Source organism: Thunnus thynnus, chromosome 11, assembly GCF_963924715.1.
Source record: "Thunnus thynnus chromosome 11, fThuThy2.1, whole genome shotgun sequence".
Lineage (NCBI taxonomy): Eukaryota > Metazoa > Chordata > Actinopteri > Scombriformes > Scombridae > Thunnus > Thunnus thynnus.
Genome location: NC_089527.1, coordinates 9,365,757 through 9,384,476, shown reverse-complemented (window position 1 = coordinate 9,384,476; position 18,720 = coordinate 9,365,757). Strand labels below are relative to the sequence as shown.

Genomic DNA, 18,720 nt, shown 5'->3' with positions numbered 1-18,720 from the left:
TGTCGATTCAGCGACATGATGCTCCTTCAGACCCTCATACAAATGAACATGTACACACATGGGAGCTGTGCAGTGCAAGGGTATGTTCTACTATTGTACTCCAGTATAATAGCACAATGTTCATCCATTTTGAGGTAAAAGTGACATATCTAGATATTTAGATCTAGACACACACACACACATTATTCTTTTTTTGTCCTTTTGTTGGCAAAAAGCATATCTTCATTGTTTAATGCAGCTTGCAGACTGTTTTAGAACATAGTTCCAGTTAAACTGCATAGTGTTGGTATAAAACACATTTAAACAATCCATCTGATTTGTTAGAAAACATTTTGATGTTTCTCTGAGTGTCTTCTTCAGATGGGAAATCATTTACCTCCTCCCTCCAATTGGATGGTGGAAGGTGTTTCACTATTGGCCCCCTCAGGGAGTGACATCGCAGGTCAACTACAAGCAACTGATAGCAGATAAAACCCCAGTTTTATATGATTTTAATTCACTTTTCACAAAAACTTTTCAAGAACCTTTCACAACAACACACTAAACTGTTGGTTTAGAAAGTTTGAGTGCTTTTTCGCATATGTCAAAAGACTCCAAAGAGACAAAAGTTATTCATGAAAGAAGTTTTAGCTGTAGAAGAGACAAGAACATTTTTTAAAAAGATGTTTCCCTGAGGGGCATGCAGTGTACCCAAGTATGTTTCTCTTGCATTGTAAGCTGCTGCTCAGGATCAGCTAGATCACAGTTGGTCTGCTTCCTTTTTTATGTGAGCTTCTAGCATTTTAACTACATGTCAAACTGGGCACCCCACATCAGTGAATCTCAAAGAGTCTGCATCTCCAGTGTGAAACTCAATTTTTTCTCCTCAGGAGTGAGAGCATCATTACTGCTTAATGGCTGCATTTACATTTGTAAAGTAAAAAAAGGCATACACATCATTTTCAATTCATCTATATTATGGGTCTGAATGTTGTCCAGTCTGTGTGTTTTGAACCCCAGATGATCTTTATATAGCCTAATGGAAATGAAACATGGACGGGATTTGGGTGTAAAATGAATGGCTACTCTAACATGAACATGAACATAATAAGCTGTAGCTGTTAGGTTGTTTTACACTTCTTTTGGAAAGTAAACAAGTTTGACCTTTTATTTAACTATTCTAGAGGAGTTTGGGGGATTTGATTAAACCCTAAAAGGTAACAGGTGATGGTTCACTTCAGGGGTTTTGAAGATCTGGTGAAGTTATCCGTTGTCATTATCTTTCTGTGTGTTACTGTTTATGACAGTTTAGCTCTGAATGCTCAGTTTACTTGTGTAGTACAATAGTAGTAGTTGTTCATGTCAGCATTTCTGCAGGTCTTGAAAAGTCAATGGACTCAGTTCCCTCAAATGTACTGTCTACAGCAAATTTCATTTTGTTTGCCATAGACAGTAACAGTTAAAATATTTTTGTGTATGTGGTTGTGAGCTGTCAGGAGACTACATCTATGAACTACAAGTGAGACTGGTGTGACAGTGGATTGTGCTGCAGGAAGCTGTTCAATCCTTTTTGTGGGGTTTCAGTCAGCCGCTGTTAGCTACTGTAGCTAGAACGCTCATCAACTCAAAATGGGTCATTTTCAGCAAAAACTTACGTGAACGTAAATTAATTAATTATTTTGTAATTAGTAATCCATCCTTTAATTTTCTGCCACATATCTGAGTCCAGGTGACCCAGATATGTGGATATAAATTATAATATTAGGAATTATTGTTATATACAGCTGGCCTGTTCAGATCTTGGCAACTTACGTGGAAATCACCATGGTTAGTCAAAGAATGTCATAGTAATGATATATTAAGTGACACATGACATCAGCACAGATCACACACTTGAAAACTGATGCTGTCTCTATGGAAACAGGCATTTGAGGCATCTCTGTCACTAGTTGAGGCAAGCAGTATTTTTTATTACTCTACAATATATATCTTTCTCACACACATTGTGCTGTGCAGCTATTGTATATAGCTTGGGATGTCTGTCAAAATAGACATTGAGTCTACCGTATTTTAGCTTAAATGACAAAAGTACTTTGTGCTATGGGTTATAAAATCTTATGCATGTCACACTTCTGGCACATTAATGTGATCAGATGTGCAACATACAGTACCAGTCAAAGGTTTTAGACACACTTTCTCATTCAAGTGAATGGGAAGATGTTTACAAATGTCTGACTGATACTGTCCCGAGATGTTTAATGCTATAGGGAGCGGTGCAGCAAGAAGATGAGAGTGAGAAGCATTATCGTTCACTCAGTCTCAGTTTATGAGTTCAGGATGGATCATTGTGCAATAGGCATGACATAACAATTAGTTGTGAACTGATTGAAAGAAAGGCTGCAATGATAGGGTAAAAAAAAAGAAACATTTTGCTGTCTTGTTAAATTTAGATCTTTAATGACTCTCTTTCATACATACACTCACACAGTAGACACATGGTACTTTACAGATGGCAGGGGAGGCATGTCATAATGGAAAATCATTTGTTCGCCCTTTTCTCAAATCGTTTCTAAATTAACTTATTATTTTAAAAATTGTCCCTGTATATAAAGTTGTCATTTTACAAATTGTTTTTTTGTCTATGAATAAGGAGCGTGAGAAGTAGTTATGACAGTCGAGGCAGTACACACTGATGCAATGAAAATAGAAAACGAGAACAAGGCTTGTCTTAATGCAGTTTCAGAAAAGTAATTTCCATCTCTGGAAATGAAAAAAAGTTCTTTGTTTCACTCTTTTTTTTTTTTTTTTTCCCTGCACCATATTTTAGTAAACACATTTTTTGTGTGCTAATCTGGAGTCAGCAGCGGTGGTAGTGTATTAAACTCTGCGTACAAAATGCTTTTTTTTTTTTTTTTTTTTCAATGCTGATGCTCTCTGTCAGATCATTACATTACAGCGTACTCACTTCCCTCTCAAGCACCAGATGGCCCCAGCCCAGGCATCTCCATTTGTTTATATTACAACAAATCAATTTAAAGCACAGCTCTAGCCAACCCATTTAACTGGAGAATTGACGCTTGTTGTAAACCTCCATTATGACAGTGTAGGTGTTAATTTCATTCATTTAGCAAACATTCTTCACTTATTGTAGACTATAATGTACTGAGGTTCTTTTGTGACCTTGAAAGGATGCCCAAGGATTCCTTTCAGCAGGAAATAAATGAATACAGTATGTGCGTATGATTATACTGTAAGATCTTCTTCTGCACTTTTAAGCTCTTCTAAACTTTAAAGCTGCATTATACTCTGAATATTTTAGCACTGCAGGAGCCGACCTGCAAGGTTTAGCTCGTCTCCTCAGCATGTAAATCTGTCTTTCAATCTATCTCTCTGTCTGTCTTGTCAGAACAGTATCCATCCGTTCACGTGTCCTTCTATCTGTCAAACTGTCCAACTGCTTCTACATCAAGTTTAAGATAATTGTACTGAGCTCTACGTTTCTTCATTTATTTGATATGGTCCTTTATTTATAATTTTGTTTGCTGGAATAAATAAAGATGATAACACATATAATTGTGCTACATATTATGATGAAATGTTCCTTTTTCAGCAATCCTATTTCTTGTGTCTCTCAGAGCCCCGACAGAAAATGGCTTATCTTTGACGGCCCGGTGGATGCAGTGTGGATTGAGAATATGAACACAGTGCTCGACGACAACAAGAAGCTGTGTCTGATGAGCGGTGAGATCATTCAGATGTCACCGCAAATGAGCCTCATCTTTGAGCCCATGGACCTGGAGGTGGCATCACCAGCCACGGTGAGAAGCACCTTCAGCACCTTTAGTTCCACCTAACCCCTATTTTCAGTTTGGGATGGAGCACTCACTGTACTTATTTAAAAACATAACATTTTGGTACACATGCTAGTTTTCTTTCACTGTAACATGGTGCTGCACTAGTTCTGACTATATTCAGTCTCTTACTCTAGTTCTAAGAAAAAGAAATGTGTGCTCTTGCATTACAGTACATCATCTTATCATCCTTCCAATTACACGTAGGCTCTCACTCATAATGCCGTTCATGCCTGTGTTTATAACACACAGTAGTTCCACCCCACACTGTGCAGGTATTTTTCCAGGCCTTTCAATAATACTCAGGGACATTTCCAGCGTATACTCTTATAAATGCAGTCAAACATCAAAATTAGCAAACAAAGAGATCACAGGGGTGATCTTCGGTCCTTCTAAATTAACGCTGCAATCCTTGTGTAGGTCATGAAGAAAAGTTTTTAAAAATTGTTCTCCTTAATATTCTTTGTTGTGAGGCAGTAACAAAGGCTCTTGCTTGCAATATATAGATCTCTTTGAAGGAATACCTTTGCAACTCCCTGGCTTTACTTTTTATTAAACAGACTGCTGTTTTTGAATATATGTAGCCTGGCATCAGTTTCTTTCATCAGCGCTGAAAGTTGAGGCATAAATCTTCTTCCTGATCACAGCCAACACCCCCCACTTGTGCATGGTCCCTATTTGTGCGTTTTTGATCTTTCTCTTTGTCTGTGAAAGTTATTTTCTTCCCTTTTATTTTTCTCTCCTACTGTATCTTCAAGCCTCTTAGCTATTGCTTATATGTCTTCACCTGTCTTTGCTCATCTTTCTTTTTTTCCTCTAACTTTGTGCCTTTGTGAATCTATTCCTTGGGTGGGACTTGATTTCATTAAAAAGCTACTCTTTAGGAAGAGGCTGCAACATATGCAGCACATACATATTTGCAGTACCTACCAGTAGACAGAATATGATGCATCTACTGGGATAAACTCATTGTAAATGTCAGCTTCCATTGAACTAGGGTTAAAGCTAAAATGATGATTCACTTAGACAAATCAAGTGGGTATTTTTCAAAGTTAGTCTTTTTGGGGCAAAATTCCTTCTTCATGTTTCCTCAACTTTCACTTTGGAATTGCATTATCAAGGGATCTATTTATGACCTCTATGGACAAGAAGAACAATTTCAATGTCCAAAAAATGTTTTAATGTACATATGGGCGCATGAGTATTGTTTTAAGACAGACTTGAAAAAATGTAAGCCTATCCTTTAACCAAAAACGTCTCAAATAAATGGATTCACTTCACTCATATAAATGTTTGTGACAGGTGTCTCGTTGTGGAATGATCTACATGGAGCCACATATGCTGGGCTGGCGGCCCCTTATGCTGTCCTGGCTCAATACTCTGCCCACCACAGTCAATGCCACGCACAAAGACCTCATCACAGCCCTTTTTGACCGCATACTGCCAGCCTGCCTACAACTCATTCGGAAAGCCACCAAGGTGCTGATTATCCTCAGAATACTGGCAGTGGTTTGCAAATGAATATTAAGATGTCTGTACTTAAGGGGGCATTTTTTGCTTTGCATATACTGTACATGTAGATTTTGCTGCAGATTTTTATTACAAAAATGCATTAATATTACATTGATTTGGGTATAATACTTCCTGCATGTTTCAGTAGAAAAGTTTTAGAGTTTTAAAATAATTCAAAGTTTGTGTCACTTTAGTTTTACTTTTCAGTTTCATATAACAAAGTTTCTAACTGTGTAATGAGTTCTGGGCCCACTAGTGTATTGGGAAAACACTTCTTTGAGTTTAGATGTGTGTTGTCTTCTTCTTTCATGGTTTCAGGAGCTGTCCCCGACCTCTGACACCAATCTAGTCAAGTCCCTGATGAATCTTATGGACTGCATGATGGATGAGTTTCATGATGAAGCAAAGATGAAGAGCATGACTGGACAAGATATTTGCTCCTGGTTGGAGGTTTGTGTTCAGACTCACTACTACTACTGCTAATGCCACTGATCATTATTATTATTATCATTATTATTATTTATTATTAATTGAATCATTGAAAACCCATAAGTGGCTACTACATCATAAAACAATCATTATGGATAATTAGACAGCATTATTAAGCTATTATAAACCCACAATCTTACAGGAAGGTTTCACAGTGCCCACTTGGGTCCCTGGCACTGATAGTACAAGGAACCTATTGTTTTGTGGCAATTGTTGTTATTATCATTATTATAGATCACCATTGCATTTTTGAGGGGCTTGGGATTCTTAAAAACTCACGGATATTGACACATACATCAGAACTGGTTAAAATTGCAAAGTTCTGTAGTGACTGAGTTTGGGCATAGCCAGCATGCTCCATAGCGTCCCAAATGCAGGGCCATGTTGGGATAAAGTTGCTTGGATGTTCATGAAATTGAGTGGGATCATTGCTCGCATCATTTTGGCTATAATACATATTTTTTCAAAATTTTTCACCGGACAAGAAGTCAGCCATTTTGGATTTCTGCGTCATTTTCATTTTTACGAACATATTTGAGGCCTTTAGGATACACAAAAAAAACTCATGAAACTTTGCACCAATGTCCGAACTAGTAAGTATTTCAATTTGATGTCGCAATTGGGCTTGGGCGTGGCTTTTACTTTCAGCATTTTTGAGGTGCTAGGTGTGCTTGAAAACTCACAAAACTTTGCACATGCATCAGAAGTGGCGTAACTTGATATCTGATATGATCTTGGGTTTGGGTGTGGCAAAATGGCTTGAGGGTGCCCCCTAGAAAATTTCAAGTCAAAGCCCCCGCCTTTAAATTTGACATATATATACAAAATTTGGTAGGCAGATGTACCATCTCCAGACTTTAAAAAGCCTCTTGGAGCCATACCAAGTCCAACAGGAAGTCAGCCATTTTCAATTTACTTTGCAATTTTTTTGCAAAGTGAAGCCATTGACAAGCGTTGTACTTTAACAAACTCCTCCCAGAGAATTAACCCAAGCGACTTGAAATTTAATAGGTTACATCTAAAGACCTTTGCAATGATAAATTGCAAAGCTTTTGAGTTTTTGTGGAACACCCTTGGTGTGGAGTGCCAGTCAGTTTTGCCCAAAACATGAAACAGGAAGTTGTTGTAAGTCCACCATTCAGAGCCGTGTCGACCAACCTCCAGTAGTGATACCACAGCTGCTGCTCCCTTCGATGTGTGTGAGGTGTGACAGCCCAGTCATTGCTGCTTTCAGCTTTAATTATTATCATCATTATCATTATTATTATTATGACTTCCTAACTTCTGTTTTTCCTCAGTTTGTTTTTACTCACATTCTTAGCCTACCCACCAGTTTTTAAACCGTGGAAATGCCGAAAAATTCTGGCCAGTGCAAATGATGTATTTTCATTCATTTATTTTTTATGAAACCGTAAATCCATCGCCTCTTACCTGCTGTGATGTGAAAAATGATCTTCAGCTGCACAGTTAACTGTTGTAGTTTATTGCATACTTCATATTGAAAAGCAAAAATGTGTGGCCAAGAATACTGATATTTGAAAGGGAAAATTTAACATGGTTCTTTTTTATCAGCTTGACCAAGTTATTTTTCAATTAATTCAACCTGATGTTGAATTTTCAGCTTAAAAAACCTGCTCTTGAATTAACAAAACACAACACAACAAAAAATCACTGAAAAAAAAGAACCCTGGCAATGGCCCTTGTTGAACCCCTTTAATTGCACCTTAAATGCAGATCCAAAAACAACACAGATACAGTATATACCCAAGAACTTACCTTCTCCCTCTCAAATATACTGTCCTAATCACGTCTGCATCCATACAAGTAAACAAAGACTGGAAAAGTTTTAGCAGATGAACCCTTTCTTCTGCCCCCTGCATGTGTTCCAATTGATTTTTCGCCTCAGAATCATGTCTTTTGAAAGCACTGCTATTATCCCCCTGTGGCAACACAGCACTGATGAATGCCTTTCAACCCTTTCTCCCATGTTTCTCAACCAGTCATTATCAAAGTGTTGAATTAATCTGCCTTTTAACAGCAGGAGCTATTGTGAGGCTACTAAGCCTCATTTCCAATTCCTACAGTGTTCCTGCTGTTTTTCCGACAAAGACATCGCTCCTTTGTGGATTCTTGGGTGTTTGTCTGACAGTCAACTGTATAGCATCATAACAGAAGTTATCTCAGGGCACTTTTCATATAGAGCAGGTGTAGAAGGTACTCTTTACAATATTATTTACAGAGACCCAACAATCCCCCATGAGCGAGCACTTGGCGACAGTGGCAAGGAAAATCTCCCTTTTAATGGAAAGAAACCTCAAGCAGAACCGGGCTCTGGCTGGGCAGCCGTTTACCTAGACCGGTTGGGTTGAGAGAGAAAGAGAGAGGGGGAAAGAGGAGAGAGAGTGGGGGGTGGGGGTTGAGGTTAAGTTTTTAAACAATCATCTATTCAGATAATTATTAATTAGAAGTTATTATACATTTACAATAGTTTACAACAAAGACAATCACAGACTACAATATGAAACCAGAAATAAATTAGATTAAATTAAAGCAACACATCTGCAAAAGTTCTTTAAAGAAAAAAGTATGCCTTCATAATCTCACACATTATGAAAAGCATCTAAATCCTCCAGGTTAACATTATATTTATATTCTAACAATACTCGTAATCTAACTATAGGTCTATAGTTGGCTAGAACACCTGAATCAAGAATAGGCTTTTTAAGAAGAGGTTTAATTACAGCTACTTTAAGGGACTGTGGTACATAGCCTTTATTAGTTTTCTAACTGTTGAAAACTAATAAACAATCACACCTCTGTCCTCTATTCATTTTTTCTTTCCTACCTAAATAAATTGCCAACCTTGCTTGACCAAGAAGGAAATTCAACAACCAGTTCTTGCTTTTTTTTTACCAGGGAGAGAGAGAGATAGAAAGAGCAGGAGGAAAGAAAGCATAGCACAATGCAAAATCCACATGGAGCTGTATAGTAATACTACTAGTACTACTAATAATAATAATTGTATCAGTGGGTGGCCCCTGTGATCTGCAAAAAGCAACAGGAGAGAGACGAGAAAGCACAAAACTACGGATGGCAAGTTAGTAACATGCATTAATGGTACATGAATGCATACAGATGGAGAGGGAGAGGAGGAGAGAGGAGCTCAGTGCATCATGGGAAGGCCCCCGGCAGTCTAGGCCTATAGCAGCATAACTAGGGGATGGTCTAAGGCGAGCCTGGGCCGGCCCTAACTATAAGCATTATCAAAAAGGAAAGTTTTAAGCCTACTCTTAAATGTAGAGAGGGTGTCTGCTTCTACTTTTGGAGACTCTAGGAACCACAAGAAAGCCTGCATTCTGGGAGCGCAGTGGTCTAGTGAGGTAATAGGGTACTATGAGCTCTTTAAGTTATGATGATGCCTGACCATTAAGGGCCTTGCGGTGGTGCTGGAGGCCAGGGCAATGCCATCTAGAGTAGTTGTATTATTACATAATGTGTTTATGGGATGTTTAGGGCCAAGCACAATAACTTTAGTTTTGTCTGAGTTTAATAGCAGGAAATTGCAGGTCATCCAGGTCTTTATGTCATTAAGGCATGCTTGAAGTTCAGTTAACTGACTGGTTTCATCTGGCTTCATTGATAAATATAATTGGGTGTCATCTGCTTAACAATCAAAGTTTATGGAGTGTTTCCTATTAATATTGCCTAAAGGAAGCATATATAAGGTGAATAGTATTAGTCCAAGCACAGAACCTTGTGGAACTCAGTGTGCATGGAGGATTCATCATGAACGTGTATAGACTGAAATCAACTTGATAAACAGGACTTAAACCAGCTTTGTGTGGTTCGTTTAATGCCAATTAGATGTTTCAGTCTCTGTAATAGGATGTGATGGCCAATGTTGTCAAATGCAGCACTAAGATCAACAAGACAAGTACAGAGAGAATTCCTTTGTCCGATGCAATTAGGAGGTAATTTGTAACTTTCACAAGTGCTGTCTCTGTGCTCTGGTTCACTCTAAATCCTGACTGAAAATCCTCAAATGAAGTATTGTTATGTAGACAGTCACACAACTGATTGGCGACTGTTTTTTCAAGAACCTTAGAGAGAAAGGGAAGGTAAGATATAGGTCTATAGTTGGCTAGAACACCTGAATCAAGAATAGGCTTTTTAAGAAGAGGTTTAATTACAGCTACTTTAAGGGACTGTGGTACATAGCCTGTTACTAAAGACAGATTGATCATATCTGTTAAAGAAGTGCTAATTAAGAGCAAAACTTCCTTAAGCAACCTAGAAATCGTTGAAGTAAGTTCAGGAAGGTCGATTGGAGAAAAACAGTCTAAATCTATATCAGGTTACAGTTGTTTCTAAGGTTCCCGTGTTTGAGGATAAATTGGTGCCTGTTGAGGGCAGCAGGTGATGAATTTTGTCTCTAATAGTTAGAATTTTATCATGAAAGAAGCTCATGAAGTCATTACTGACAGCTATAGGAATACATGGATCAATAGACTTATGACTCTTTGTCAGCCTGGCCAAAGTGCTGAAAAGGAACCTAGGGCTGTTTTTATTTTCCTCTATTAATGATGAGTAATAGACAGGTCTGGCATTACAGAGGGCCTTCCTATATGTTTTAAGACTATCTTGCCAGACTAAACGAGATTCTTCTAGTTTGGTAGAACACCATATCCTTTAAAATGTTCATGATGTTTGCCTTAATTTTCGGATTTGGGAGTTACACCATTGAGCTAATCTCTCGTTTTATTATCTTCTCTTTTAGAGAGGCAATAGAGTTGAGGGTTATTTGTAGTGAGCCTACAGCACTATCAACAAGATGATCAGAGTGACTAAAGTTAGCATATGAGTCTCTGTTGTATTGAGACATGACATTGAATTAAATGCTAATGATATGACTTCCTTAAATTTAGCTACAGCACTATCAGATAGACATCTAATGAAGACATTTTTGCATAATGGCACGAAGTCCAGTAATAGAAATTCAAAAGTTATTAAATAATTGTCCAATAAAAGAGGCTTCCATGGAAAGATCATTAATTGTTCAATTTCGATTCCATATGCCAGAACAAGGATCAAGAACAAGGGTGTGGTTAAAACAGTGAGTGGGTTGATTTACTCTCTCATTTACACTCTGAGAGAAGCCAAATGAGTCTAATAATGAGATGAATGCAGTGCTAAGGCCATCATTATCGAGGTCCACATGAATATTAAAGTCACCTCTTATATTTACTTTATCTGTACTAAGAACTGAACTTGATAAAAAAAAAAAAAACCTTCAGAATTCAGATAAAAATTCAGAGTATGGGCCAGGAGTAGTACACCATAACAAATAGAATTGTCAGTAATCTTTTCCAGGTTGGTTGTAAAAGACTAAAGCTTTCAAATGGGTTATGATTGAGTTTAGGTCTAGGGTTGATTAATAGGCTTATGTTGAAAATGGCTGCAACTCCACCTCCTCGGCCGGTGTCTCGAGGACTGTGAGTATTAATATGACTGGGGGGAGTGGATTCATTTAGGCTAGCGTTTTTCAATCGGGGTGGTACCACTGAACACTGGCTTAGGCTATACAGTACATTTTCATCAATTGAGCACTTGCACATCATGTCTGTGCAATTATATTTTTGATGTTTGACTTTTATAGTGTGATAATGTCTGGTTAACTAGTTTCATCCTACAAACAGCATCTTAAACATAAAATTGTTCATTTAGTGGGTTATAGTCCACAGGAAATTGATGATGATGAATATAGTAAAACAATAATTTAATATAAAAATAAGTCATGTTATGCTACAAACAACATGTTCCATGTTAGTCTAGCATTTAGATTCTGCACTGGCAACCTTGGTGAAGCCCTACGTGTTTACTCTTTAATATGCAGTAAATGTCCCTGAACAAGATACTCACTCCTTCCAGCTCTCTCTCTGATCTTGTGCTCAGACCTCCCTCACAGGAACATCTACAGCAATAAGAAGGGGTTGTGCTTTACTAAAGTGCTCTTATCTTTATCTTTTTTTCTGAACACTTCATTTATGATTTCCGGTTTACAGCACTTTAGTCCCTCTCTCTCCATCCCCCCTTCCTAAGAGTTTAAGATGAACAGAAAGAAAGAGACAAAAATAAGAAGAAAGTAGATACATAAAAGTAAGAATCTCAAATACATACTGTAAATGAGTACTGTACATGGAGATAGAGAAAATCTATCACAAAATAAAAGGGGTACAATATAATTGTTAAGTCACATGGTATTTATCTTATAGCCAGAACATCAGTAGCTTATATCACAGTTTACATTGGGGACAGCTTATATCAGAACTCGCGTAAGGGATTCATTTAATGCCACTGATATCTGCTAACATATTAATGACATCCTGAAAGGGATAGGCCTTCCACAAATTCTACAAAATGGGGACCATGTTATGCTGAATGTTATTTACTTATTTATTTTTCGCATCTGTTATATATATACAGTATCTTAAGTTTTCCAGTGGTAACATTGACTCCCTTGGGGGAAGGCTTGTCTGACTTCCATTGGAGAAGAATCAATCTCCATGCCAGTAATGAGGCAAGTGATATGGAGTTTGCTTGTGATGCTGTGATTTTGTCTTTTTGGAGCAACATTTTAAAAACAGCAATGCTCAAACGAGCTTCTATTTGTTTACCACATATGTGTGCAAAGACTTCAAAAATATGCTCTCACACACTGTTAAGAGACTGACAAGACCAAAACATATGGCATAGAGTGGTCATGCCTTATGCATAATGAAGACGAGTGAATGCATTCCAGACTAGGTTGCCATAATTCTTCTGGAAAATCTATGCCTACATTATGTTCCCAGGGTAGTTATGTGTTGGTCCATGAGGGTTTTCTGATATTCTGTATCCAATCATCGGATTATGGAGATGCTCTCCTTCCTATATGAGTCCACGCACAGAATGTCATTTTCAGCTGGGGGGAGGTGGCATATGTAGTGTTTCATGGCAAGTGCTTTGATTTTGTCACCATTTACTTTAGTGTATATTTTTCTCCAGTAAATTACTTATATTTATCTGACAGTTGTAGGTACTGCTTTCTCTATAGAGGGTTTTTCATGCAGTATGTGTTAAAAACTACCCAAAAGTATGGCATTGCAAGACATTATATCATTTAGGCTACCTAAAACAAATTATATACTACATACAAAATTTTAAATTCTACTTTAATGACTCTAATTGAGGACTACCCACATGCAGGGACCAGTCTCTTTCAAAGATTTAGAAACAAAAAAAACAGATGGTTGTCCTTTCTTTTTGCACAGGGCATCTTTGTGTTCTGCCTGGTGTGGTCAGTGGGTGCCAGCTGTGATGATTCGGGTCGAGTCAAGTTTGACGCTGTGGTAAGGGAGATACTAAACGGCCCCTTAAGCGAGGAGACCCGGGCCTGCCACGGCATTCTGGCCACTGTTGAGGCTCCACCTAAACAGCTTACAGTGCCTCTACCCACTGCAGACACAGTGTACCAATATCGCTTCATTAAAGAGGTAGGCATCTTCCAAGAGTCTTTTGGTTTTGATAATTATGCAGCTGAGAGCACTGAGTGATATCTCAAAAAACAGTGTGAAATTTCCTAGTTTTTTTATTAGCTGCTGATAGAAAAATGAAGGTTAATCTGAGTGAAGTATGTGACAAAAATGATGTATCTCTCTATCACAGTACATAATACAAATGGTTATGAGATTATGAAGATTTGCTGTTACCATAATTACCTCAATACTGTATCTGAAAACCAACGCAAGAGAGAGTTGCTTCTACATCAAACCCTTTGGAACTAGACAATGCCTGTGTGTGTTTTTTCTTTTCCTCAGATGGTTGGGGAAGAGGGATGCTCATTTTTTTGTCTGTAAGTGGCGTTTACAAAGCGGGATGCTTCAGTTTCAGTCTTACGGTTTCACCTACCTTTGATTTCCTGCCAGTAAATACCTTTTTTATCATGAGGGATGGTGGAGAAAGTAATGGTTGCACTGCAAAGAGAAAAATCAGGCAGTACAGTATTTGTTTCCCATCAAAGAGGATTTGAAATATACAGTAGTTCTGTTTAATCTGTTGTTGCAAAAGCTTCTAAGAGACAAAAAACCCCTTAATTGCACATTTCTGTCATCACCAACAAGATAATCATACTAGGAAATGTTCATATTAGCACAGGTCAAGTAAGCGTACTTCTGTGTTCAGCAGTTGTCAATTTTATATACTTCATCTTCCAACACAAGCTGATATGAATTTAAACGAAAAGTCTAACCGTACAAGACTATTATGGATTTATATAAATAGCTAAGGGATGACTGATACCACATTTGGTTTAAGAGCCATTTACTTAGAGCTGTATACATCAACTATTGATATTGCTGAAGGCTGTTAATACGAGCCAATTCTGAACACAAGGAAAGGGTCACAAATATTTGTATTCTTAATGTCTAAATATAGACAAATCAGTTTGCATCTGTTTGTTTTGGGCAAATGTTCCTTGTTGGGCTCAACAGTCAAATGATTTTTTACATACAGTACCAGTCAAAAGTTTGGACACACTTCTCATTCGCTTGAATGAGAAGTGTGTCCAAACTTTTGACTGGTACTGTATAATGTGTCCAATTAAAACATATGCAGGGTTCTATTATATTTCAGTTCTTTTCAGATTTTCCAGAGTTTAACCTGTTTTTTTTTTCCTAAGTGAGTTTTGATTAAGGAGGAGGACAATGGCCTTTTTATATCTCAAATACAACCTCTCTACTTTGCTCTACAGGGACAGGGCAGGTGGGAGCTGTGGACAGATAAGCTAAAGACTGCTCCCCCCATATACAAGGACATGCAGTTCAACGAGATAATTGTGCCCACTGAGAACACGGTACGCTACATGGCACTGATGGAACTCCTCGTCACCCACCAGAAGCCGACTATTTTCATTGGTCCCACTGGTACTGGCAAGAGTGTCTACATCACAGTAAGTGGTCTGTTAATGAAAATTTTGTAATTAGGCATTTTGCATTTAACAGAAAGGAAAAACTGAAAATCATGCTGATGGAGAAGGTATGTGCACCAAAAGTATATTAAGACAGGCTTTGCTTTTTAGGTGGCTTTATTTTAAGGGCTGAAATGACAGCCAATTATCTCTGGAAGGTTTTATTAGCTGTAACTCATTAACGTTTATTCTGTGAGGTGACCAAACAGCAGAATTAAAAAAATGTGTTTTCTGCCTCCTATGCTTATATACTCAGTCCAGTTTAGGGGTGGTTTGCTATTGTTAACTTCAACATTATCAGACAGAATATTTGTTAATATTACTGAAAGTGGACAACATAAGTAGCTATCATAAATTAGGATAATGCCCATTTTAAATATCATAATGACTGTTATTTTAAGGTGCTGAAAATGCACAATAATTATTGAAATAAGTAGTATGTGTGCTTTTGCACTTGCACAAGATACAACAAAACTGGGAGCCACTCATAAAAACATAACTCTATAGCACCAGCAGTGGTCAAAAATTTAACATGGTAACTTTAATATGTGTGAGCTGCCTTGGTCTGCTTTGATTTCTTTTAATTAAAGCAAGTGCACTAGCTGTTTCTCTATATGACTAGTTTGATAATGGCATTAGATGCAGGTTAAATAAGTCTTAAAAAGTAGTACACAGAATTGTTGATACCTGTAGACACCCATATTTGATACATATGAATTCAGCAAAGGCATATCATTTCATGGTATTCATGTACATATACTGCAGATTGCATTATTATTATTTCCTCTATTTGGTGTTTTGTTGTCCTCTGTACCCCAGGGGAATTGTGGATTGAGCATTAAGCAGTTTTTATAGGCAGAAATTGTCATAGTCATTTGGCTCTGTTTGTGTGTTTGTGGTAGCATAGGCTGTGTTTGAAACACAGCTACCAATACTGCAATATCATTCCGTAGGATGATTGAGCATTCATTTCTAAGCACTAAAGTTGCAGCCTCAGGAAGCCAGAGAAGTGCTCTGAACACACAAATCATTCGGAAGCAACGCAGCTACAGACACCAGGTGTGAAATGGCCACCTTGGAGGAATACTGAGTATCTCTCAGCAGACCTTCAGCTATTTATATCAAGGACTAGTTCCCCCTCCTCCCTTTTGTTTCATTAGTTCATCCATTAGTGTGCTCCAGCTTGAGACTCTGGGGTGAATAGAGATTATATCACTAGGGAGCCTTCTCCACTTCCAGCTTGTCTGCGCGGTAGAACGGCTCTGACCCATGCCGCAATCAGCAGACCATGGCTGAATCCCAAACCTGGCAGGAGTGATAAAAGGGCACCGGCACTCAGAACATGAGAACATGACGGGCATGGTGCCGGCACTAGTACCATCAGACAACTGTACACAAAAGCCCGCCCCAGACTGCACTGCAGCGAGACAGAGAGAAGCTGTGCCACTGGTTCAGATAAGAGGATGATGATGCACCTTGGCTGCACCCTGTGATCATTCACATCACAAGTCCCCTTTAATTATGCAACTCATTACTCACATGATTTCACAAGTATGTGTATGAGCATTGTGTGCATGCTTATACACATGTTCACAGGGGAAGCTAGAGCTTGTGCTGTTAACACACATGGCACATAATAAAAGTACTATAAAAATAAATAAAATCCTAATGAAAGGAATCATGTCAACCATAACTACTTGCCTTACCAGTCCTCAACAACTATTCTAACTTTGATATAAAATTATCCCAGTTATGCTCTATTTTACTCAGTCTGTGGGTAAGAATTGTACACGTGAACAGTAAAGGCCACCTGTCCAAAAGGGCATTTTATCAAAACACCCTTTTGTAAAAGCCTGTTTAAGCTTTTAGTGAAATGCCCTTTCGCAAAGCCTCATGCAAAATGAAAGATTCACCCTTTTGACATTACTTCAGATCATGTCCTCAGAGGGCAACTAATTTCCTACTTCATTTCAAAGTCATTTTCAGGGATTAACTGAAGATCCAATTTTTATTTAATGAGACTCACTCACTAAATGCCACATTTAATTAGATTATAAAGCTTATCAAAACCATTTGTCAGGATCAAATTTTAAATTATCATTTTATGTGTACTCTACCTGTACTGGGTGTCTTTGGCATGCTGAAAACCAATGTTTTCAAGCAAATGAGCATCCAGTTATCCAGCAAGTTAGCACCGTGATTATGTTTATTAGTTAAATTAAGTCCATGATGTTCACAGACACTCGTAAATCACTTTAGGCATCATGTCTTTTTGGTTCATCCAGTTATTCCTGGATCTCATTTAAAGCAGTCTTGCAAAACACCTGACTAATACATGGCAGATAATGCAAACAAGACTGTGCTTCAAAAGTCATTAGTAGTCATTAGGCCTTACACAAACCATGTAATTATCCCATTGTTTTTTGGCTTCATTTTGAAAGAAGAGTTCTTTTTTATTAGATTTGATGATAATCTGCTTATGTTTTTGATATCTTTGCCCAGGACTTCCTATTGAATCAGCTGCAAAAGGATGTATACAGCCCGTTATTTATCAACTTTTCAGCCCAGACTACAGCTGCGCAGACCCAAAACATTATTATGTCCAAGCTAGATAAACGGCGCAAAGGAGTGTTCGGCCCTCCACTGGGGAAGAAAATGGTACAACCTTTTTTATTATGTTCATTTGATGTTATATGTAGGAATGATTTATTTGTCTTTCAGTGTGCAGTATCAATTAAATGAGTCACACAAATGTAGGTGGTTGTAAAGTTGTAAATACCATCAAAATACTACAAAAAGATTTTTAAATGTAGAGTATTGAATCTTATTTCAAGTAAATGAATGCTGTATTTTATCAGGTGGTGTTTGTGGATGATGTGAACATGCCAGCAAGGGAGGTTTATGGTGCCCAGCCCCCTGTGGAGCTGCTGCGCCAGTGGCTGGACCACTGGAACTGGTATGACATGAAGGATTGCTCCATGATCAGCTTGGTGGATATCCAGGTCATGTGTGCTATGGGACCACCCGGTAAGTAGTAATTGTGCTACCCTGAGGTTAATTTGCAGCACAGTTGTTATAGATATGATGCCATTTGAAAGCACTGAATTGGTCAACAAGATGCAGATCTTTAAGTGGGTAAAGTCAATACTTTTTTCCTCTGCTGAAGTGGTGTCGAATCAATGTCACAAGCCACTAGCTGCTGTTTTGTGGAGCTTCTCACCGCCTTGAGGTGCTTAAGGTGTTTACAAATAGCAAGTGTTTACCACTTCAACTTTCGCTACTACTACCAGCGTAAGCACAAAGGCAGCTATGTCCACTGAGGTAGCTGGCAGCGACAGCTGCGAGAAATAGAGGGTAGGTGCCACTCTCAGGTGCCCACACAGCTACAGTATTTGCTGCTGGTGCCTGAGCTGACAGTGCTTAAGCTTTTCTAAGCTGCTGCTCAATATAGCCCTGGGACAAACTGAACTCACACCAGGGAAAACAACAGAGTAGCAAATTTTACTGGTGTCCAAGTGTTTTGAATTATATAAACCCTCTTCAGTAATGATAGTGATAACAGATTTGAACTGATTCAAGCCATAATTAGTGGGCCAAGATGATAAAGCTGCAAGCCATATCTCATATCCTTGTCCCTATTTCACCCATCGATGCTATTTCACTGGGGTATACTGGGTTGCTGCTTTGTATTATGCAACATCCTTGGACAATCAAAACCTGTCACCTGTTAAATAATAGCATTTGTACACCATCTCTGACAAATGCCATGGTCATTGGCCCTTTTAATCTTCGATACTGAAATAATGCTGCCAAACGTTAACAAATCATGTATCAGAGTGTTGCAGGATGATGGAATATTGTATTTTGATCATTGAGACATAAAAC

General features: G+C 38.2%; 1 protein-coding gene across 1 annotated transcript in view; it reads left to right on the top strand.

The window, feature by feature from the left end:
- The window catches only part of dnah7 (dynein, axonemal, heavy chain 7), an 84,731-nt gene that overhangs the window by 32,994 nt on the left and 33,017 nt on the right, over positions 1-18,720 (top strand). Inside the window, exons 32-38 of the mRNA XM_067603086.1 lie at positions 3,615-3,797; positions 5,133-5,309; positions 5,661-5,792; positions 13,142-13,363; positions 14,620-14,817; positions 17,338-17,493; positions 17,694-17,862. Of these exons, the coding sequence (XP_067459187.1) occupies positions 3,615-3,797; positions 5,133-5,309; positions 5,661-5,792; positions 13,142-13,363; positions 14,620-14,817; positions 17,338-17,493; positions 17,694-17,862 (1,237 nt within the window). The remainder of the gene's footprint in view (positions 1-3,614; positions 3,798-5,132; positions 5,310-5,660; positions 5,793-13,141; positions 13,364-14,619; positions 14,818-17,337; positions 17,494-17,693; positions 17,863-18,720) is intronic.